Source organism: Taudactylus pleione, unplaced genomic scaffold, assembly GCF_031769625.1.
Source record: "Taudactylus pleione unplaced genomic scaffold, aTauple2 ptg001056l, whole genome shotgun sequence".
Classification (NCBI taxonomy): Eukaryota; Metazoa; Chordata; class Amphibia; order Anura; family Myobatrachidae; genus Taudactylus; species Taudactylus pleione.
Window position 1 is genome coordinate 2,095,650 of NW_028285457.1, and position 24,343 is coordinate 2,119,992.

Below are 24,343 nucleotides of genomic sequence, written 5' to 3' on the forward strand. Positions count from 1 at the left end.
AGAATGACCGTCGTGTGATTACGCAGAAATATCAGAGCCGCCATACTGTCCTTTCAGTGATGTCCATCAGGATTCACCTTTACGGCAAATCTTGATAATTACCTAAATATGTTACTCTCTGCTTCCCATTGTAGTGGTCGGAGATCCAGCAGAGAGCGTAAGCTCTGAGGCTGCACCGACAGACGCCGCTGCTCCGAGTACGGATCAGGAAGCCGAGTCTGCCGATGCGGCACTCCCTGATCAGTCACCTGAAAATGTAACAGCCGAGGACGAACCGGCACCTAATGTAACAGCCGAGGACGAACAGGCACCCAATGTAACAGCCGAGGACGAACCGGCACCCAAAGAACCGGACAGTGCCGAAGCCGGTAGCAGAGACCTTGATGATGGTGAGGACGCAGCTGATCGTATAATAAGTCGTATCATCTGATCTGCTATTATCTGTAGTGTCCTCGTCCGCTCTCTCCTCCTCCATGTTTGCTGCTGAGCTCAGTGGAGTAACCTGTACATGTGGGTGTAAGAACAATGACGTTGGCATTTGTTGGTGCCTCGGGCAGAGTGTGGCCTTAGGCTGCAGCCCCTCCAGTCTGGTGTAATGTGTAATCTCATCCTCTTGTACAAGTTATTATACTTACTCCTATAAAGCTCATGGACAGCAGAATGATTACAGTAATGATCTTATTGTCTGGCAGATCCTGATACCTGAACTGAGAGAGGTTAGATAATGACCTGCAGGAGATGTCGGTGATACTTGGAGAAGATGACCATGGGAAACCTGCCCGACCAGCCTCTGCCCCACGTCATCCCACCAATAAACTGGGTGTACATCCACGTTGTGTCCTCAGTATTTCATTTCCAGCTATTGCGGATATACATGGAGTCATTCTCACTGTTGTCGTAGTATCCAGGATAGTCTGTAGCGCTGTACAGTGATGGGCAGCTTGAGATGACACATAGGGCAACATTTACTAAGCGGCGGTTTCTATTCTATTCTAAACCCCGGCGGTTTGGTGGCGGTTTCTATTCTATTCTAAACCCCGGGTGTTTGGTTTTGCAGCAGTTTCTAAATGACAGCCCTGTTCTATTCTATTCTAAAATGTGTTTTGACTGTGGTTTGGCGGCGGTTTTGCTTTCTGCAGATTTACTAAGGCCAAATAGAACAGGGCTGTCATTTAGAAACTGCTGCAAAACCACCACCAAACCCACGGGGTTTAGAATAGAATAGAAACCGCCGTCAAACCGCCGTTAGTAAATTTTGCCCATAGAGACTGACAGATGATGATAAAGGAATAGCTGGCATATGTGTGACTAGCGCCATCTGCTGGCCATACATGTCACATACACACTTTATAATACCCTAAAGCAGGAGGGCGCAGCCTGGAAACAGGACTGTACATAGGGTCCCAGAATATGCTTTTCGGGGATCCCCGATTGTCAGACAGGCAATACAGTATATGCTATTGGGAAGTGCCTATTTTTTGGGGTCCCAGAAAATTGGCAAACTGACAGTTCGGATCCCATTGGAATAACAGGTTCAGCAGAAAGGGCCTGATTCTAAGTTGGGAGCAAAGTAAAAAGAGCGTCAGTATCTTTGCACCTTGGCAAAGCCATATTGCACTGCATTGTGGGGGGGCAGATGTACAATGTGCAGAGAAATGTAGATTTGGGGGGATGTGTCCTAGCTCAGATGTAAATTGCTGGTAGGAATAAAGCTGCCCAGTATTTGTGGGCTATATGCAAAAGCAGCCAGTATTTATTCTACCCTGCATCATGCAACCATTATACATGTATTTGCCCAGTGATGTAACACGGGCTCTGAGCGCCCTGTGCCACCCCTGCCCCCATAGCGCATGACATCACAATGTTGCGTCATGACTGTTGCAGTTCCGGGGGACGCCGGTGCCCGGAACTGAAGCAGTACCCGGAGAGTCTTGAAGTCGCTCTGGGCACCTGTAATTACGGCAGAGTGCCTGCCTGCGGCGTCCAAAGGGCACCACACTGCCGCAGCGATACCGACTGCATGATGCTGCTCCAGGCAACCTGCTAGCCAGAATCTAGGGCCGCACAGGTCGCTCACCCCTAGTTACACCTGTGGCTTTACAGGTTCTGGAACTACAAGTCCCAGCAGGCCCTTACTTGTCGCACATAACCACTACAGATTGTTTAACAAATATGCAACAGTTTAATGAACTTCTCACCCACATGCGACATATCCACCTACTGCTTATATATAATGTGTGTGTTATACTGAGGTCAGTTTTGAATGAGGAGAGAAGCAGCTGCGCCTGGTACGTCAGGACAATCCTCATCTATTACTGGGGTATTTATATTGTAGGTGTTCTAGTGCTCGCATGACCCCCCGGCTGCCTCTCCCCTTCCTACGCTTCCATAAGACCCTGGATTTGTGGCGGTGTCCTTCTCGTTGTACTGTAAGTGCCCGCCATGGCGTTCTGCTGCTGCTGGCGATCCCATACAAATGCTGGTGCTTGCAGTGTCCCCATGCCCATGCCCTGGCATTGATTGGCTGCAGTGCCCTGATCCTCATCCCATACCCACACAATGTCTCACACCTCCTTCCCTGTAACACCTCTGCCTTACCTCTATACAATGCAAGCTTCTCCCTATTTCTCTCATTGTACACGACATGGACATGAATGATGTTTTATCACTGATAAAGGAAAATGAGAAACTTATGTGAAACCTTCATTTTTGAAAACTCTCATTAATTTGGGCGCTAAATTGACCAAGTCCAGATTTTTATTCTACTGTCACAATCCTGGCACTAACAGTGTCTGTAATCCCTTCCCACCCTGCCTGGATGACAGTGGGAACGTCTGACGGTGACACTTAGACTAGAACCTGTTGTTGTCCATGTGTTTCTATATTAAGAACAAGCAGCCTGTTCCCTAAATATCTCTGCTCCGTGCCAGGGGCAGGACTGTGCCCGGCATCAGGGAGAACACAGCTACGGATTCTATATACGGTCGGACAGCAGGTAAAGTTCCCCTATATCGCCTGATCCTCCAGCACAGACGCGTTCCTCTGTGTTATCTGATTAGAGAGGAGAGTTTATTTCCAGCGGCTTTCTGGTCAGCAATACACTAATTATTATTATTACTTATTCATATGGCGTCACAAAGCTCCCATAGCGTGGTATATACAGTATATGAGAAACATATGACTATTTACATGGGTACAGATTAATGCAGATATCAGAATTGTACACATACACATTATTTGATTATATAATTATGCAGAGGGGGGAACCTTACAGATGTGTCCACATGCACCTCTGCCCAAATCACACCAAAGAGCCACGTAGCAACTGTGTGTCAGAGCCGCGTAGCAACGCCGAGGACTGGGCGCCACAGCTATGCTTAGCGTCTTTCTCTTTAAATATGCATCTTAGGGCCTGACTCAGAAAGGATCGCTATTCTGCTGATACGGACGCAGCGTTGTTGCTAATATTAGAGGTGAAATTTAAATGTTTGCATTTACATTGTTACCGCAGCCTGACATAAGGACGCCCACTTGCACAGGACCCATTCTGCAAATGTACAGTATGGGTCCTGCGTAGTTGGACGCAGCCCCTTCTATGCCTCTGCCTGATTGACAAGTATTTAAGGGGCGGGGTGGGGTCGGCCGGCATTCCCGGAAACGGGGGCGTAATAAACATATTCTGCACTCTACTATTTTCTAGCACCTTAAAATATCTCTCTAGCTCTCTCCCTCCCATGGGTGTAACTACCATAGGTGTAAGGGGAGCAGCTGCTATAGGGCCCAGAGCTGAGGGACTATCTTCCTTGTCACATGGGTGTAACTACCATAGGTGTAAGGGGAGCAGCTGCTATAGGGCCGAGCTGAGGGGCCCATCTTCCTTGTCACATGGGTGTAACTACCATAGGTGTAAGGGGAGCAGCTACTATAGGGCCCAGAGCTGAGGGGCCCATCTTCCTTGTCACATGGGTGTAACTACCATAGGTGTAAAGGGAGCAGCTACTATAGGGCCCAGAGCTGAGGGGACATCTTCCTTGTCACATGGGTGTAACTACCATAGGTGTAAGGGGAGCAGCTGCTATAGGGCCCAGAGCTGAGGGGCCCATCTTCCTTGTCACATGGGTGTAACTACCATAGGTGTAAAGGGAGCAGCTGCTATAGGGCCCAGAGCTGAGGGACTATCTTCCTTGTCACATGGGTGTAACTACCATAGGTGTAAGGGGAGCAGCTGCTATAGGGCCGAGCTGAGGGGCCCATCTTCCTTGTCACATGGGTGTAACTACCATAGGTGTAAGGGGAGCAGCTACTATAGGGCCCAGAGCTGAGGGGCCCATCTTCCTTGTCACATGGGTGTAACTACCATAGGTGTAAAGGGAGCAGCTACTATAGGGCCCAGAGCTGAGGGGACATCTTCCTTGTCACATGGGTGTAACTACCATAGGTGTAAGGGGAGCAGCTGCTATAGGGCCCAGAGCTGAGGGGCCATTTTCCTTATCACATGGGTGTAACTACCGTATGTGTAAGGGGGCAGCTGCTATAGGGCCCAGAGCAGAGGGACTATCTTCCTTGTCACATGGGTGTAACTACCATAGGTGTAAGGGGTACAGCTGCTATAGGGCCCAGAGCTGAGGGGTCCAAATTCCTTGTCACATGGGTGTAACTACCATAGGTGTAAGGGGGGCAGCTGCTATAGGGCCCAGAGCTGAGGGACTATCTTCCTTGTCACATGGGTGTAACTACCATAGGTGTAAGGGGAGCAGCTGCTATAGGGCCCAGAGCTGAGGGACTATCTTCCTTGTCACATGGGTGTAACTACCATAGGTGTAAGGGGTACAGCTGCTATAGGGCCCAGAGCTGAGGGGTCCATATTCCTTGTCACATGGGTGTAACTACCATAGGTGTAAGGGGGGCAGCTGCTATAGGGCCTAGAGCTGAGGGACTATCTTCCTTGTCACATGGGTGTAACTACCATAGGTGTAAGGGGAGCAGCTGCTATAGGGCCCAGAGCTGAGGGACTATCTTCCTTGTCACATGGGTGTAACTACCATAGGTGTAAGGGGGCAGCTACTATAGGGCCCAGAGCTGAGGGGCCCATCTTCCTTGTCACATGGGTGTAACTACCATAGGTGTAAGGGGAGCAGCTGCTATAGGGCCCAGAGCTGAGGGGACATCTGCCTTGTCACATGGGTGTAACTACCATATGTGTAAGGGGGCAGCTGCTATAGGGCCCAGAGCTGAGGGGCCATCTTCCCTGTCACATGGTTGTAACTACCATAGGTGTAAGGGAGGCAGCTGCTATAGGGCCCAGAGCTGAGGGGCTCATCTTCCTTGTCACATGGGTGTAACTACCATAGGTTTAAGGGAGGCAGCTGCTATAGGGCCCAGAGCTGAGGGGCCATCTTCCTTGTCACATGGGTGTATCTACCATAGGTGTAAGGGAGGCAGCTGCAATAGGGCCCAGAGATGAGGGGGCCATCTTCCTTTTCACATGGGTGTAACTACCATAGGTGTAAGGGGTGCAGCTGCTAAAGGGCCCAGAGCTGAGGGGACCATCTTCCTTGTCACATGGGTGTAACTACCATAGGTGTAAAGGGGAGCAGCTGCTATAGGGCCCAGAGCTGAGGGACTATCTTCCTTGTCACATGGGTGTAACTACCATAGGTGTAAGGGGAGCAGCTGCTATAGGGCCGAGCTGAGGGGCCCATCTTTCTTGTCACATTGGTGTAACTACCATAGGTGTAAGGGGAGCAGCTGCTATAGGGCCCAGAGCTGAGGGCCCATCTTCCTTGTCACATGGGTGTAACTACCATAGGTGTAAGGGGAGCAGCTGCTATAGGGCCCAGTGCTGAGGGGACATCTTCCTTGTCACATGGGTGTAACTACCATAGGTGTAAGTGGAGCAGCTGCTATAGGGCCCAGAGCTGAGGGGCCATCTTCCTTGTCACATGGGTGTAACTACCATAGGTGTAAGGGGTGTAGCTGCAATAGGGCCCAGAGCTGAGGGGTCCATCTTCCTTGTCACATGGGTGTAACTACCATAGGTGTAAGGGGTGCAGCTGCTATAGGGCCCAGAGCTGAGGGGCCCATCTTCCTTGTCACATGGGTGTAACTACCATAGGTGTAAGGGGAGCAGCTGCTATAGGGCCCAGAGCTGAGGGGCCATTTTCCTTATCACATGGGTGTAACTTCCATATGTGTAAGGGGGCAGCTGCTATAGGGCTCCGAGCTGAGGGGGCCATCTTCCTTGTCACATGGGTGTAACTACCGTAGGTGTAAGGGGTGCAGCTGCTAAAGGGCCCAGAGCTGAGGGGCCCATCTTCCTTGTCACATAGGTGTAACTACCATAGGTGTAAGGGAGGCAGCTGCTATAGGGCCCAGAGCTGAGGGGCCATCTTCCTGTCACATGGGTGTAACTACCATAGGTGTAAGGGAGGCAGCTGCTATAGGGCCCAGAGCTGAGGGGCCATCTTCCTTGTCACATGGGTGTAAATACCATAGGTGTAAGGGAGTTAGCTGCCTTAGGGCCCAGAGCTGAGGGGGCAATATTCCTTGTCACATGGGTGTAACTACCATAGGTGTAAGGGGTGCAGCTGCTATAGGGCCCAGAGCTGAGGGGTCCATCTTCCTTGTCACATGGGTGTAACCACCATAGGTGTAAGGGGTGCAGCTGCTATAGGGCCCAGAGCTCAGGGGACCATCTTCCTTGTCACATGGGTGTAACTACCATAGGTGTAAGGGGTGCAGCTGCTATAGGGCCCAGAGCTGAGGGGGACATCTTCCTTGTCACATGGGTGTGACTACCATAGGTGTAAGGGGGGCAGCTGCTATAGGGCCCAGAGCTGAGGGGCCATCTTCCTTATCACATGGGTGTAACTACCATAGGTGTAAAGGGGGCAGATGCTATAGGGACCAGAGCTGAGGGGGACATCTTGCTTGTCACATGGGTGTAACTACCATAGGTGTAAGGGGTGCAGCTGCTATAGGGCCCAGAGCTGAGGGGCCCATCTTCCTTGTCACATTGGTGTAGCTACCATAGGTGTAAGGGGTGCAGCTGCTATAGGAACCAGAGCTGAGAGGCCCATCTTCCTTGTCACATGGTTGTAACTACCATAGGTGTAAGGCGTGCAGCTTCTATAGGGCCCAGAGCTGAGGGGCCATCTTCCTTGTCTCATGGTTGTAACTAGCATAGGTGCAAGGGGTGCAGCTGCTATAGGGCTCAGAGCTGAGGGGCCCATCTTCCTTATCACATGGGTGTAACTACCATAGGTGTAAGGGGTGCAGCTGCTATAGGGCTCAGAGCTGAGGGGCCCATCTTATCACATTGGTGTAACTACCATAGGTGTAAGGGGTGCAGCTGCTATAGGGCCCAGAGCTGAGGAGTCCATCTTCCTTGTCACATGGGTGTAACTACCATAGGTGTAAGGTGAGCAGCTGCTATAGGGCCCAGAGCTGAGGGGCCATCTTCCTTGTCACATGGGTGTAACTACCATAAGTGTAAGGGGTGCAGCTGCTATAGGGCCCAGAGCTGAGGGGGCCGTTTCCTTGTCACATGGGTGTAACTACCTTAGATGTAAGGGGTGCAGCTGCTATAGGGCCCAGAGCTGAGGGGCCATCTTCCTTGTCACATGGGTGTAACTACCATAGATACAAGGGGTGCAGCTGCTATAGGGCCCAGAGCTGAGGGGCCATCTTCCTTGTCACATGGGTGTAACTACCATAGGTGTAAGGGGTGCAGCTGCTATAGGGCCCAGAGCTGAGGGGGCCATCTTCCTTGTCACATGGGTGTAACTACCATAGGTGTAAGGGGTGCAGCTGCTATAGGGCCCAGAGCTGATTGGACCCATCTTCCTTGTCACATGGGTGTAACTACCATAGGTGTAAGGGGTTCAGCTGCTATAGGGCCTAGAGCTGATTGGACCCATCTTCCTTGTCACATGGGTGTAACTACCGTATGTGTAAGGGGTGCAGCTGCTATAGGGCCCAGAGCTGAGGGGCCCATCTTCCTTGTCACATGGGTGTAACTACCATAGGTGTAAGGTTGCAGCTGCTATAGGGCCCAGAGCTGAGGGACCCATCTTCCTTGTCACTTGGGTGTAACTACCATAGGTGTAAGAGGTGCAGCTGTTATAGGGCCCAGAGCTGAGGGGCTATCTTCCTTGTCACATTGGTGTAACTACCATAGGTGTAAGGGGTGCAGCTGCTATAGGGCCCAGAGCTGAGGGGCCATCTTCCTTGTCACATGGGTGTAACTACCGTAGGTGTAAGGAGTGCAGCTGCTATAGTGCCCAGAGCTGAGGGGCCATCTTCCTTGTCAAAGTTACATGTGTTATATACATTTTCACCGTTGGGTGGTACATAGGGGCCCTTACACACTTTTGCTATGGGGCCTTTAAATACCTAGTTACACCCCTGTCACAAGGATCATACAATTCATCACACATCCTTGGGCCACAGTCACTCAGGTGAACATCAGTGTGCTGGAAAATGGCGGCCATTTTCTTGTAGCACACATCCTCCTTGTCTCTAGTGTTTCCTACACTATAATGCCCATGCAGCACAAATTCTGTCATGGCTGCAGGCAGCAGACTTTGCTATGATGACTACTGTGGAGGCTTTAATACTGGCATCTGACAATATTTCTGCCTCACAGTAGCTATACGTACTGAGCAGGGTCGTATTTATAATGAGTGCTGGATGTGCGGTACACCCTGCACTGATATTATGCTTACCACTCCAGAGTCCCACGTCAGTGCCGATGTCAGTGTTGTAAAAAATGCTTGGAAAATGGCCACTGCGGCCACTTTCAAGGCACTTTGCGCATGTGCAGTATGGAAAACACAAGGAATATGGCCGCTGCGGCCATTTTCCCGGTGACCTGCGCATGCTCTGTAGACTGTGGGCACACTCTAGTGCCAAGAGTCTATCAGTGCAGCGGTGCGCTTAGTGCGCTACCGGCCGCCAGACTGAGAGGATGGGGACCGTGACAGAGACTGCACACAGGTCCCTTCCTCTCCTGAAACACCCCTGGTACTGAGGGCCTGATTCAGCAAGGAACTCCGTTGCTTTTACGCATGCCATAGGCCGATTTTTGTGTACTGCGTATGCATTGCAGAGTGTGTGCACAAACTAGCCACTGCGCTCAGGAAAGCGATCACAGAGGATACGCAGACCCATGGCAGAGTGATTGACAGAAAGTGCCGTTTGTGGGTGGTGACGGGGAGGGGGAGTGGTCGGCTGAACGCAGGCTTGCCAGTGCATTGGGACGGTGTTGCAGGGGCGTGCATAAATTATCCACATCGAAACCATACGCAGCCTGAGGTCTCATAGCGTGCGCTGAAGTAATTCCTGAGTGAGGTCTGACCTGTCTTATCTGTGTGTATGGGTCCGATGTTACTCGATGTTACCGATTGTTTCGCCATGTTGAGTATAAAGTATACGGATGTGAGTAAGAAGAAGTGGGCATCCTTATGTCAGGCTGTGATCGCAATGTGAATGCAAACATTTACATGTCACCGCTGATATTAGCCGCTGCGCTGCGTGCGTATTATCAGAATAGCGATGCATAGTGAATCAGGCCCTGAGTCGCTACCAGCCAGCAGCTACAATTGTTATCACTACTGTAAGTATCACTTGTTCTGCCCTCCTCTTAGATTGTAAGCTCACCTGACTTTCCTGTATGGTATTTGTTTGTATTATGACCACTATAATTTTCAGTACTACATAATATCTTGATAATTTATAGGTGAACAATAATAATCTGATAATAGTACTTCATTTATTAGCATTGCAGCTATATTATGTGTAGTCGTAGCCATTTATGTGTGAGGGAGTTTATATTTCATTACATTTTATATGGTATGAAGACAATATTCTCTTTGATGTATATGACATTGGCAAGTAATAATAAATAGGGTAATGCATTTAGTACTAACACTGGGCCTGATTCAGCACGGAACGCAGTTGCTAATATGCATGCAATCGGCCGATTGTTGTGTACTGCGCATGCGTAAGCATCGAAGTGCGCATGTGGGAACTGGCCATTGCGATCGGGACTGCGATCACAATAACTACGCAGACCCATCGCAGAGTGATTGACATTGGCACGCCGCTGCAGGGAAGTGCATAAATTATCCACTGCTATACCATACGCAGCCTGAGGACTCATAGCGTACATAAATTATCCACTGCTATACCATAAGCAGCCTGAGGACTCATAGTGTGCATAAATTAGCCACTGCTATACCATACGCAGTCTGAGGACTCATAGCATGCATAAATTAGCCACTGCTATACCATACGCAGTCTGAGGACTCATAGCGTGCATAAATTAGCCACTGCTATACCATAAGCAGCCTGAGGACTCATAGCGTGCATAAATTAGCCACTGCTATACCATACGCAGCCTGAGGACTCATAGCATACATAAATTATCCACTGCTATACCATAAGCAGCCTGAGGACTCATAGCGTGCATAAATTATCCACTGCTATACCATAAGCAGCCTGAGGACTCATAGCGTACATAAATTATCCACTGCTATACCATAAGCAGCCTGAGGACTCATAGTGTGCATAAATTAGCCACTGCTATACCATACGCAGTCTGAGGACTCATAGCGTGCATAAATTATCCACTGCTATACCATACGCAGTCTGAGGACTCATAGCGTGTATAAATTATCCACTGCTATACCATAAGCAGCCTGAGGACTCATAGTGTGCATAAATTAGCCACTGCTATACCATACGCAGTCTGAGGACTCATAGCATGCCTAAATTAGCCACTGCTATACCATACGCAGCCTGAGGACTCATAGCGTACATAAATTATCCACTGCTATACCATAAGCAGCCTGAGGACTCATAGTGTGCATAAATTAGCCACTGCTATACCATACGCAGTCTGAGGACTCATAGCATGCCTAAATTAGCCACTGCTATACCATACGCAGCCTGAGGACTCATAGCGTACATAAATTATCCACTGCTATACCATAAGCAGCCTGAGGACTCCTAGCGTGCATAAATTAGCCACTGCTATACCATACGCAGCCTGAGGACTCATAGTGTGCATAAATTAGCCACTGCTATATCATACGCAGCCTGAGAACTTATAGTGTGCATAAATTAGCCACTTCTATACCATACGCAGTCTGAGGACTCATAGCATGCATAAATTAGCCACTGCTATACCATACGCAGTCTTTGGACTCATAGCGTGCATAAATTAGCCACTGCTATACCATACGCAGTCTGAGGACTCATAGCATGCATGAATTAGCCACTGCTATACCATACGCAGTCTGAGGACTCATAGCGTGCATAAATTAGCCACTGCTATACCATACACAGCCTGAGGACTCATAGCATGCATAAATTAGCCACTGCTATACCTTACGCAGCCTGATGCCTCATAGTGTGCATAAATTAGCCACTGCTATACCATACGCAGTCTGAGGACTCATAGTGTGCATAAATTAGCCACTGCTATACCATACACAGCCTGAGGACTCATAGCGTGCATAAATTAGCCACTGCTATACCATACACAGCCTGAGGACTCATAGCGTGCATAAATTAGCCTCTGCTATACCATACACAGCCTGAGGACTCATAGCGTGCATAAATTAGCCACTGCTATACCATACACAGCGTGAGGCCTGATAGTCTGCGGTGAGGTTAGCAATTCCTGAGTAAGGTCCGGGATTGTGTAAGTGTGTGCGAGGCTGCGATGGTACTCAATGTTATCGATGGTTTCACAGTCTTCCTAAACATTACAGTTGTGTGTAAGGTAAAGTGGGCGTCCTTGTGTAGTGCAGCGGCGGCATTGCAATCACAATGGATTAGCATACTATCACAGTGAGACTGCGTGCGTAAATGCTATTACAGTCGCAGTTGCATTCTGTAGTGAATCAGGCCAACTGTTACTCTGCACTATGGGACATAAGTATATACACTTGCGTTTGGTGCAAATCGTGCTGTCCATGAGCTGGACACATCTTGAAATGCAGCGTACATATGCAAGTATTTTTATTTATTTTTTCTACAGTGTACAAAGGTATCCAGGTGTAAATGAGCCCCCTTATCAGCAGTAAAATGCATTCAGTTTTATTTGCAGAATTTGGTGGATAGTCGGTTATATGCACCCGACCGTCCGTTGTCAGTCAAAATTGTTTAGTAGCTTCAGTTCCTTATTCTACATGAATAATTTAAATTTTCTAAGGTCTAAAGCTTTGGGTGAAAAACAGGAACAAATAGGACTTTTTATTATTGTATTATTCCACGTACAATTCAGCGACTGATTAATTTATATTACTTTGCGATGTTTGGTTTTATTTTATTTGAAAAATGTAGAGATTCTCCCCCCTCAAACTGTCAATGTCCATACATGCACCTGTTTTTTCTGGCAGCGGGGAACAGTCTGTATGTCTGTTATACAGAGTAATATTACTATTGATGTGTTAGGTTAATGTTGGCTTTCTGTCTCCTTACTTCAGGATTGGAAGATGTGGACGAGGCCTCCTGACGGTTATTCTGCCTCTATAGCCCTCATCCTGTGTGTTACCCTGGTCCCCCTCATGCAGGTTATATGACTGTTATTCTGCCTCTATAGCCTCCTCCTGTGTGTAACCCTGGTCGCCCTCATGCAGGTTATATAACTGTTATTCTGCCTCTATAGCCCCCTCCTGTGTGTAACCCTGGTTCCCCTCATGCAGGTTATGTGACTGTTATTCTACCTCTATAGCCCCCTCCTGTGTATAACCCTGGTCCCCCTCATGCAGGTTATATAACTGTTATTCTGCCTCTATAGCCCCCTCCTGTGTGTAACCCTGGTTCCCCTCATGCAGGTTATATGACTGTTATTCTGCCTCTATAGCCTCCTCCTGTGTGTAACCCTGGTTCCCCTCATGCAGGTTGTATGACTGTTATTCTGCCTCTATAGCCCCCTCCTGTGTGTAACACTGGTCCCCCTCATGCAGGTTATATGACTTATTCTGCCTCTATAGCCTCCTCCTGTCTGTTACCCTGGTCCCCCTCAGGCAGGTTGTATGACTGTTATTCTGCCTCTATAGCCCCCTCCTGTGTGTAACCCTGGTCGCCCTCATTCAGGTTATTATTCTGCCTCAATAGCCCCCTTCTGTGTGTAACCCTGGTCCCCCTCATGCAGGTTATATGACTGTTACTCTGTCTCTATAGCCCCCTCCTGTGTGTAACCCTGGTCCCCCTCATGCAGGTTATATGACTGTTACTCTGTCTCTATAGCCCCCTCCTATGTGTAACCCTGGTCCCCCTCATGCAGGTTATATGACTGTTACTCTGTCTCTATAGCCCCCTCCTGTGTGTAACCCTGGTCCCCCTCATGCAGGTTATGTGACTGTTATTCTGCCTCTATAGCCCCCTCCTGTGTGTAACCCTGGTCCCCCTCATGCAGGTTGTATGACGGTTATTCTGCCTCTATAGCCCCCTCCTGTGTGGAACCCTGGTCCCCCTCATGCAGGTTGTATGACGATTATTCTGCCTCTATAGCCCCCTCCTGTGTGGAACCCTGGTCCCCCTCATGCAGGTTGTATGACTGTTATTCTGCCTCTATAGCCCCCTCCTGTGTGTAACCCTGGTCCCCCTCATGCAGTTTGTATGACTGTTATTCTGCGTCTATAGCCCCCTCCTGTGTGTAACCCTGGTCACCCTCATGCAGGTTATGTGACTGTTATTCTGCCTCTATAGCCCCCTCCTGGGTGTAACAATGGTCCCCCTCATGCAGGTTATATAACTGTTATTCTGCCTCTATAGCCCCCTCCTGTGTGTAACCCTGGTTCCCCTCATGCAGGTTATATGACTGTTATTCTGCCTCTATAGCCTCCTCCTGTATGTAACCCTGGTTCCCCTCATGCAGGTTATGTGACTGTTATTCTACCTCTATAGCCCCCTCCTGTGTGTAACCTTGGTCCCCCTCATGCAGGTTGTATGACCGTTATTCTGCCTCTATAGCCCCCTCCTGTGTGTAACCCTGGTCCCCCTCATGCAGGTTATATGACTTATTCTGCCTCTATAGCCTCCTCCTGTCTGTTACCCTGGTCCCCCTCATGCAGGTTGTATGACTGTTATTCTGCCTCTATAGCCCCCTCCTGTGTGTAACCCTGGTCCCCCACATGCAGGTTGTATGACTGTTATTCTGCCTCTATTGCCCCCTCCTGTGTGTAAACCTTGTCGCCCTCATTCAGGTTATTATTCTGCCTCTATAGCCCCCTTCTGTGTGTAACCCTGGTCCCCCTCATGCAGGTTATATGACTGTTACTCTGTCTCTATAGCCCCCTCCTGTGTGTAACCCTGGTCCCCCTCATGCAGGTTGTATGACTGTTATTCTGCCTCTATAGCCCCCTCCTGTGTGTAACCCTGGTCCCCCTCATGCAGGTTGTATGACGGTTATTCTGCCTCTATAGCCCCCTCCTGTGTGGAACCCTGGTCCCCCTCATGCAGGTTGTATGACGGTTATTCTGCCTCTATAGCCCCCTCCTGTGTGTAACCCTGGTCCCCCTCATGCAGGTTATATGACAGATATTCTGCCTCTATAGCCTCCTCCTGTGTGTAACCCTGGTCCCCCTCATGCAGGTTATATGACTTATTCTGCCTCTATAGCCTCCTCCTGTCTGTTACCCTGGCCCCCTCATGCAGGTTGTATGACTGTTATTCTGCCTCTACAGCCCCCTCCTGTGTGTAACCCAGGTCCCCCACATGCAGGTTGTATGACTATTATTCTGCCTCTATAGCCCCCTCCTGTGTGTAACCCTGGTCGCCCTCATTCAGGTTATTATTCTGCCTCTATAGCACCCTTCTGTGTGTAACCCTGGTCCCCCTCATGCAGGTTATATGACTGTTACTCTGTCTCTATAGCCCCCTCCTGTGTGTAACCCTGGTCCCCCTCATGCAGGTTGTATGACTGTTATTCTGCGTCTATAGCCCCCTCCTGTGTGTAACCCTGGTCCCCCTCATGCAGGTTGTATGACTGTTATTCTGCCTCTATAGCCCCCTTTTATGTGTAACCCTGGTCACCCTCATGCTGGTTATGTGACTGTTATTCTGCCTCTATAGCCCCCTCCTGTGTGTAACCCTGGTCACCCTCATGCAGGTTATATAACTGTTATTCTGCCTCTATAGCCCCCTCCTGTGTGTAACCCTGGTCCCCCTCATGCAGGTTGTATGACTGTTATTCTGCCTATATATCCCCCTCCTGTGTGTAACCCTGGTCCCCCTCATACAGGTTATGTGACTGTTATTCTGCCTCTATAGCCCCCTCCTGTGTGTAACCCTGGTCACCCTCATGCAGGTTATACAACTGTTATTCTGCCTCTATAGCCCCCTCCTGTGTGTAACCCTGGTCCCCCTCATGCAGGTTATATGACTGTTATTCTGCCTCTATAGCCCCCTCCTGGGTGTAACTCTGGTCCCCCTCATACAGGTTATATGACTGTTATTCTGCCTCTATAGCCCCCTCCTGTGTGTAACCCTGGTCCCCCTCATACAGGTTATATGACTATTATTCTGCCTTTATAGCCCCCTCCTGTGTGTAACCCAGGTTCCCCTCATACATGTTATATGAATGTTATTTGGCCTCTATAGCCCCCTCCTGTGTGTAACCCTGGTCCCCCTCATACAGGTTATATGACTATTATTCTGCCTCTATAGCCCCCTCCTGTGTGTAACCCTGGTTCCCCTCATACATGTTATATGACTGTTATTCTGCCTCTATAGCCCCCTCCCGTGTGTAACCCTGGTCCCCCTCATACAGGTTATATGACTGTTATTTTGCCTCTATAGCCCCCTCCTGTGTGTAACCCTGGTCCCCATCATGCAGGTTATGTGACTGTTATTCTGCCTCTATAGACCCCTCCTGTGTGTAACCCTGGTTCCCCTCATGCAGGTTATATGACTGTTATTCTGCCTCTATAGCCCCCTCCTGTGTGTATCCCTGGTTCCCCTCATGCAGGTTATATGACTGTTATTCTGCCTCTATAGCCCCCTCCTGTCTGTAACCCTGGTTCCCCTCATGCAGGTTATATGACTGTTATTCTGCCTCTATAGCCCCCTCCTGTCTGTAACCCTGGTCCCCATCATGCAGGTTGTATGACTGTTATTCTGCCTCTATAGACCCCTCCTGTGTGTAACCCTGGTTCCCCTCATGCAGGTTATATGACTGTTATTCTGCCTCTATAGCCCCCTCCTGTGTGTAACCCAGGTCGCCCTCATGCAGGTTATATAACTGTTATTCTGCCTCTATAGCCCCCTCTTGTGTGTAACCCTGGTCGCCCTCATGCAGGTTATATAACTGTTATTCTGCCTCTATTGCCCCCTCCTGTGTGTAACCCTGGTCCCCCTCATGCAGGTTATGTGACTGTTATTCTACCTCTATAGCCCCCTCCTGTGTGTAACCCTGGTCGCCCTCATGCAGGTTATATGACTTATTCTGCCTCTATAGCCCCCTCCTGTGTGTAACCCTGGTCCCCCACATGCAGGTTGTATGACTGTTATTCTGCCTCTATAGCCCCCTTCTATGTGTAACCCTGGTCACCCTCATGCAGGTTATATAACTGTTATTCTGCCTCTATTGCCCCCCCCTGTGTGTAACCCTGGTCCCCCTCATGCAGGTTATGTGACTGTTATTCTACCTCTATAGCCCCCTCCTGTGTGTAACCCTGGTCGCCCTCATTCAGGTTATTATTCTGCCTCTATAGCCCCCTCCTGTGTGTAACCCTGGTCACCCTCATGCAGGTTATATAACTGTTATTCTGCCTCTATAGCCCCCTCCTGTGTGTAACCCTGGTCCCCCTCATGCAGGTTGTATGACTGTTATTCTGCCTCTATAGCCCCCTCCTGTGTGTAACCCTGGTCCCCCTCATACAGGTTATATGACTGTTATTCTGCCTCTATAGCCCCCTCCTGTGTGTAACCCTAGTCCCCCTCATACAGGTTATATGACTGTTATTCTGCCTCTATAGCCCCCTCCTGTGTGTAATCCTGGTCCCCCACATGCAGGTTATATGACTGTTATTCTGCCTCTATAGCCCCCTCCTGTGTGTAACCCTGGTCCCCCTCATACAGGTTATATGACTATTATTCTGCCTCTATAGCCCCCTCCTGTGTGTAACCCTGGTCCCCCTCATTCAGGTTGTATGACTGTTATTCTGCCTCTATAGCCCCCTCCTGTGTGTAACCCTGGTCCCCCTCATTCAGGTTGTATGACTGTTATTCTGCCTCTATAGCCCCCTCCTGTGTGGAACTCTGGTCCCCCTCATGCAGGTTGTATGACTTTTATTCTGCTTCTATAGCCCCCTTCTATGTGTAACCCTGGTCCCCCTCATGCAGGTTATATGACTGTTATTCTACCTCTATAGCCCCCTCCTGTGTGTAACCCTGGTCGCCCTCATGCAGGTTATATGACTTATTCTGCCTCTATAGCCTCCTCCTGTGTGTAATTCTGGTCCCCCACATGCAGGTTGTATGACTGTTATTCTGCCTCTATAGCCCCCTCCTATGTGTAACCCTGGTCCCCCTCATGCAGGTTGTATGACTGTTATTCTGCCTCTATAGCCCCCTCCTGTGTGTAACCCTGGTCCCCCTCATGCAGGTTATATGACTGTTACTCTGTCTCTATAGCCCCCTCCTATGTGTAACCCTGGTACCCCTCATACAGGTTGTATGACTGTTATTCTGCCTCTATAGCCCCCTCCTGTGTGTAACCCTGGTCGCCCTCATGCAGGTTATATAACTGTTATTCTACCTCTATAGCCCCCTCCTGTGTGTAACCTTGGTCCCCCTCATGCAGGTTGTATGACTTATTCTGCCTCTATAGCCTCCTCCTGTCTGTTACCCTGGTCCCCCTCATGCAGGTTGTATGACTGTTATTCTGCCTCTATAGCCCCCTCCTGTGTGTAACACTTGTCCCCCACATGCAGGTTGTATGACTGTTATTCTACCTCTATAGCCCCCTCCTGTGTGTAACCCTGGTCCCCCTCATGCAGGTTGTATGACTTATTCTGCCTCTATAGCCTCCTCCTGTCTGTTACCCTGGTCCCCCTCATGCAGGTTGTATGACTGTTATTCTGCCTCTATAGCCCCCTCCTGTGTGGAACCCTGGTCCCCCTCATGCAGGTTGTATGACTGTTATTCTGCCTCTATAGCCCCCTCCTGTGTGTAACCCTGGTCCCCCTCATGCAGGTTATATGACTGTTACTCTGTCTCTATAGCCCCCTCCTGTGTGTAACCCTGGTCCCCCTCATGCGGGTTATGTGACTGTTATTCTGCCTCTATAGCCCCCTCCTGTGTGTAACCCTGGTCCCCCTCATGCAGGTTGTATGACGGTTATTCTGCCTCTATAGCCCCCTCCTGTGTGGAACCCTGGTCCCCCTCATGCAGGTTGTATGACTGTTATTCTGCCTCTATAGCCCCCTCCTGTGTGTAACCCAGGTCCCCCTCATGCAGGTTGTATGACGGTTATTCTGCCTCTATAGCCCTCTCCTGTGTGCAACCCTGGTCCCCCTCATGCAGTTTGTATGACTGTTATTCTGCGTCTATAGCCCCCTCCTGTGTGGAACCCTGGTCCCCCTCATGCAGTTTGTATGACTGATATTCTGCGTCTATAGCCCCCTCATGTGTGTAATCCTGGTCCCCCTCTTGCAGGTTGTGTGGCTGTTAATCTGCCTCTATAGCCCCCTCCTGTGTGTAACCCTGGTCCCCCTCGTGCAGGTTATGTGACTATTATTCTGCCTCTATAGCCCCCTCCTGTGTGTAACCCTGGTCCCCCTCGTGCAGGTTAAGTGACTGTTATTCTGCCTCTATAGCCCCCTCCTGTGTGTAACCCTGGTCACCCTCATGCAGGTTATATAACTGTTATTCTACCTCAATAGCCCCCTCCTGTGTGTAACCCTGGTCCCCCTCGTGCAGGTTATGTGACTGTTATTCTGCCTCTATAGCCCCCTCCTGTGTGTAACCCTGGTCACCCTCATGCAGGTTGTATAACTGTTATTCTGCCTCTATAGCCCCCTCCTGTGTGTAGCCCTGGTCACCCTCATGCAGGTTGTATAACTGTTATTCTGCCTCTATAGCCCCCTCCTGTGTGTAGCCCTGGTCACCCTCATGCAGGTTGTATAACTGTTATTCTGCCTCTATAGCCCCCTCCTGTGTGTTACCCTGGTTCCCCTCATGCAGGTTATGTGACTGTTATTCTGCCTCTATAGCCCCCTCCTGTGTGTAACCCTGGTCCCCCTCATGCAGGTTATATAACTTTTATTCTGCCTCTATAGCCCCCTCCTGTGTGTAACCCTAGTCCCCCTCATACAGGTTATATGACTGATATTCTGCCTCTATAGCCCCCTCCTGTGTGTAACCCTGGTCCCCCACATGCAGGTTATATGACTGTTATTCTGCCTCTATAGCCCCCTCCTGTGTGTAACCCTGGTCCCCCTCATACAGGTTATATGACTATTATTCTGCCTCTATACCCCCTCCTGTGTGTAACCCTGGTCCCCCTCATACAGGTTATATGACTGTTATTTTGCCTCTATAGCCCCCTCCTGTGTGTAACCCTGGTCCCCCTCATGCAGGTTATATAACTGTTAATCTGCTTCTATAGCCCCCTTCTATGTGTAACCCTGGTCGCCCTCATGCAGGTTATATGACTTATTCTGCCTCTATAGCCTCCTCCTGTGTGTAATCCTGGTCCCCCACATGCAGGTTGTATGACTGTTATTCTGCCTCTATAGCCCCCTCCTATGTGTAACCCTGGTCCCCCTCATGCAGGTTGTATGACTGTTATTCTGCCTCTATAGCCCCCTCCTGTGTGTAACCCTGGTCGCCCTCATTCACGTTATTATTCTGCCTCTATAGCCCCCTCCTATGTGTAACCGTGGTCCCCCTCATGCAGGTTATATGACTGTTACTCTGTCTCTATAGCCCCCTCCTATGTGTAACCCTGGTACCCCTCATACAGGTTGTATGACTGTTATTCTGCCTCTATAGCCCCCTCCTGTGTGTAACCCTGGTCCCCCTCATGCAGGTGATGTGACTGTTATTCTGCCTCTATAGCCCCCTCCTGTGTGTAATCCTGGTCCCCCTCATGCAGGTTGTATGACTGTTATTCTGCCTCTATAGCCCCCTCCTGTGTGTAACCCTGGTTCCCCTCATGCAGGTTGTATGACTGTTATTCTACCTCTATAGCCCCCTCATGCAGGTTGTATGACTTATTCTGCCTCTATAGCCTCCTCCTGTCTGTTACCCTGGTCCCCCTCATGCAGGTTGTATGACTGTTATTCTGCCTCTATAGCCCCCTCCTGTGTGTAACACTGGTCCCCCACATGCAGGTTGTATGACTGTTATTCTACCTCTATAGCCCCCTCCTGTGTGTAACCTTGGTCCCCCTCATGCAGGTTGTATGACTTATTCTGCCTCTATAGCCTCCTCCTGTCTGTTACCCTGGTCCCCCTCATGCAGGTTGTATGACTGTTATTCTGCCTCTATAGCCCCCTCCTGTGTGGAACCCTGGTCCCCCTCATGCAGGTTGTATGACTGTTATTGTGCCTCTATAGCCCCCTCCTGTGTGTAACCCTGGTCCCCCTCATGCAGGTTATATGACTGTTACTCAGTCTCTATAGCCCCCTCCTGTGTGTAACCCTGGTCCCCCTCATGCGGGTTATGTGACTGTTATTCTGCCTCTATAGCCCCCTCCTGTGTGTAACCCTGGTCCCCCTCATGCAGGTTGTATGACGGTTATTCTGCCTCTATAGCCCCCTCCTGTGTGGAACCCTGGTCCCCCTCATGCAGGTTGTATGACTGTTATTCTGCCTCTATAGCCCCCTCCTGTGTGTAACCCAGGTCCCCCTCATGCAGGTTGTATGACGGTTATTCTGCCTCTATAGCCCTCTCCTGTGTGCAACCCTGGTCCCCCTCATGCAGTTTGTATGACTGTTATTCTGCGTCTATAGCCCCCTCCTGTGTGGAACCCTGGTCCCCCTCATGCAGTTTGTATGACTGTTATTCTGCGTCTATAGCCCCCTCCTATGTGTAATCCTGGTCCCCCTCTTGCAGGTTGTGTGGCTGTTAATCTGCCTCTATAGCCCCCTCCTGTGTGTAACCCTGGTCCCCCTCGTGCAGGTTATGTGACTGTTATTCTGCCTCTATAGCCCCCTCCTGTGTGTAACCCTGGTCCCCCTCATGCAGGTTATGTGACTGTTATTCTGCCTCTATAGCCCCCTCCTGTGTGTAACCCTGGTCACCCTCATGCAGGTTATATAACTGTTATTCTGCCTCTATAGCCCCCTCCTGTGTGTAACCCTGGTTCCCCTCATGCCGGTTATGTGACTGTTATTCTACCTCAATAGCCCCCTCCTGTGTGTAACCCTGGTCCCTCTCGTGCAGGTTATGTGACTGTTATTCTGCCTCTTTCGCCCCCTCGTGTGTGAAACACTGGTCCCCCTCGTGCACGTTATGTGACTGTTATTCTGCCTCTATAGCCCCCTCCTGTGTGTAGCCCTGGTCACCCTCATGCAGGTTGTATAACTGTTATTCTGCCTCTATAGCCCCCTCCTGTGTGTAACCCTGGTTCCCCTCATGCAGGTTATGTGACTGTTATTCTGCCTCTATAGCCCCCTCCTGTGTGTAACCCTGGTCGCCCTCATGCAGGTTATATGACTGTTATTATGCCTCTATAGCCCCCTCCTGTGTGTAACCCTGGTCCCCCTCATGCAGGTTATATAACTGTTATTCTGCCTCTATAGCCCCCTCCTGTGTGTAACCCTGGTTCCCCTCATGCAGGTTATGTGACTGTTATTCTACCTCTATAGCCCGCTCCTGTGTGTAACCCTGGTCCCCCTCGTGCACGTTATGTGACTGTTATTCTGCCTCTATAGCCCCCTCCTGTGTGTAACCCTGGTCCCCATCATGCAGGTTGTATGACTGTTATTCTGCCTCTATAGCCCCCTCCTGTGTGTAACCCTGGTCCCCCTCATACAGGTTATATGACTGTTATTTTGCCTCTATAGCCCCCTTCTGTGTGTAACCCTGGTCCCCCTCATGCAGGTTATGTGACTGTTATTCTGCCTCTATAGCCCCCTCCTGTGTGTAACCCTGGTCCCCCCCATGCAGGTTATGTGACTATTATTCTGCCTCTATAGACCCCTCCTGTGTGTAACCCTGGTCCCCCCCATGCAGGTTATGTGACTATTATTCTGCCTCTATAGCCCCCTCCTGTGTGTAACCCTGGTCACCCTCATGCAGGTTATATAACTGTTATTCTGCCTCTATAGCCCCCTCCTGTGTGTAACCCTGGTCCCCCTCATGCAGGTTGTATGACTGTTATTCTGCCTCTATAGCCCCCTCCTGTGTGTAACCCTGGTCCCCCTCATACAGGTTATATGACTGTTATTCTGCCTCTATAGCCCCCTCCTGTGTGTAACCCTAGTCCCCCTCATACAGGTTATATGACTGTTATTCTGCCTCTATAGCCCCCTCCTGTGTGTAACCCTGGTCCCCCACATGCAGGTTATATGACTGTTATTCTGCCTCTATAGCCCCCTCCTGTGTGTAACCCTGGTCCCCCTCATACTGGTTATATGACTATTATTCTGCCTCTATAGCCCCCTCCTGTGTGTAACCCTGGTCCCCATCATGCAGGTTGTATGACGGTTATTCTGCCTCTATAGCCCTCATCCTGTGTGTAACCCTGGTCCCCCTCATACTGGTTATATGACTATTATTCTGCCTCTATAGCCCCCTCCTGTCTGTTACCCTGGTCCCCCTCATTCAGGTTGTATGACTGTTATTCTGCCTCTATAGCCCCCTCCTGTGTGTAACCCTGGTCCCCCTCATGCAGGTTATGTGACTGTTATTCTACCTCTATAGCCCCCTCCTGTGTGTATCCCTAGTTCCCCTCATGCAGGTTGTATGACTGTTATTCTGCCTCTATAGCCCCCTCCTGTGTGTAACCCTGGTCCCCCTCATGCAGGTTGTATAACTGTTATTCTGCCTCTATAGCCCTCATCCTGTGTGTAACCCTGGTCCCCCTCATGCAGGTTGTATGACGGTTATTCTGCCTCTATAGCCCCCTCCTGTGTGGAACTCTGGTCCCCCTCATGCAGGTTGTATGACTTTTATTCTGCTTTTATAGCCCCCTTCTATGTGTAACCCTGGTCCCCCTCATGCAGGTTATGTGACTGTTATTCTACCTCTATAGCCCCCTCCTGTGTGTAACCCTGGTCGCCCTCATGCAGGTTATATGACTTATTCTGCCTCTATAGCCTCCTCCTGTGTGTAATCCTGGTCCCCCACATGCAGGTTGTATGACTGTTATTCTGCCTCTATAGCCCCCTCCTATGTGTAACCCTGGTCCCCCTCATGCAGGTTGTATGACTGTTATTCTGCCTCTATAGCCTCCTCCTGTGTGTAACCCTGGTCGCCCTCATGCAGGTTATATAACTGTTATTCTACCTCTATAGCCCCCTCCTGTGTGTAACCTTGGTCCCCCTCATGCAGGTTGTATGACTTATTCTGCCTCTATAGCCTCCTCCTGTCTGTTACCCTGGTCCCCCTCATGCAGGTTGTATGACTGGTATTCTGCCTCTATAGCCCCCTCCTGTGTGTAACACTTGTCCCCCACATGCAGGTTGTATGACTGTTATTCTACCTCTATAGCCCCCTCCTGTGTGTAACCCTGGTCCCCCTCATGCAGGTTGTATGACTTATTCTGCCTCTATAGCCTCCTCCTGTCTGTTACCCTGGTCCCCCTCATGCAGGTTGTATGACTGTTATTCTGCCTCTATAGCCCCCTCCTGTGTGGAACCCTGGTCCCCCTCATGCAGGTTGTATGACTGTTATTCTGCCTCTATAGCCCCCTCCTGTGTGTAACCCTGGTCCCCCTCATGCAGGTTATATGACTGTTACTCTGTCTCTATAGCCCCCTCCTGTGTGTAACCCTGGTCCCCCTCATGCGGGTTATGTGACTGTTATTCTGTCTCTATAGCCCCCTCCTGTGTGTAACCCTGGTCCCCCTCATGCAGGTTGTATGACGGTTATTCTGCCTCTATAGCCCCCTCCTGTGTGGAACCCTGGTCCCCCTCATGCAGGTTGTATGACTGTTATTCTGCCTCTATAGCCCCCTCCTGTGTGTAACCCAGGTCCCCCTCATGCAGGTTGTATGACGGTTATTCTGCCTCTATAGCCCTCTCCTGTGTGCAACCCTGGTCCCCCTCATGCAGTTTGTATGACTGTTATTCTGCGTCTATGGCCCCCTCCTGTGTGGAACCCTGGTCCCCCTCATGCAGTTTGTATGACTGTTATTCTGCGTCTATAGCCCCCTCCT

The 24,343-nt window shown here is 50.0% G+C and overlaps 2 protein-coding genes across 2 annotated transcripts in view; both read left to right on the forward strand.

Annotated features, from left to right (window-relative positions):
* LOC148453948 (radial spoke head 1 homolog) overlaps positions 1–821 on the forward strand; it is a 41,408-nt gene extending 40,587 nt beyond the window's left edge. Inside the window, exons 8-9 of the mRNA XM_088461461.1 lie at positions 135–389; positions 693–821. Of these exons, the coding sequence (XP_088317587.1) occupies positions 135–389; positions 693–706 (269 nt within the window). The 3' untranslated portion in view covers positions 707–821. The remainder of the gene's footprint in view (positions 1–134; positions 390–692) is intronic.
* Positions 822–2,914: 2,093 nt separating this feature from the next.
* Positions 2,915–24,343, forward strand: part of ART1 (ADP-ribosyltransferase 1) — a 64,908-nt gene continuing 43,479 nt past the window's right edge. The window contains exons 1-2 of the mRNA XM_088461455.1: positions 2,915–2,995; positions 12,495–12,581. Of these exons, the coding sequence (XP_088317581.1) occupies positions 12,504–12,581 (78 nt within the window). The 5' untranslated portion in view covers positions 2,915–2,995; positions 12,495–12,503. The remainder of the gene's footprint in view (positions 2,996–12,494; positions 12,582–24,343) is intronic.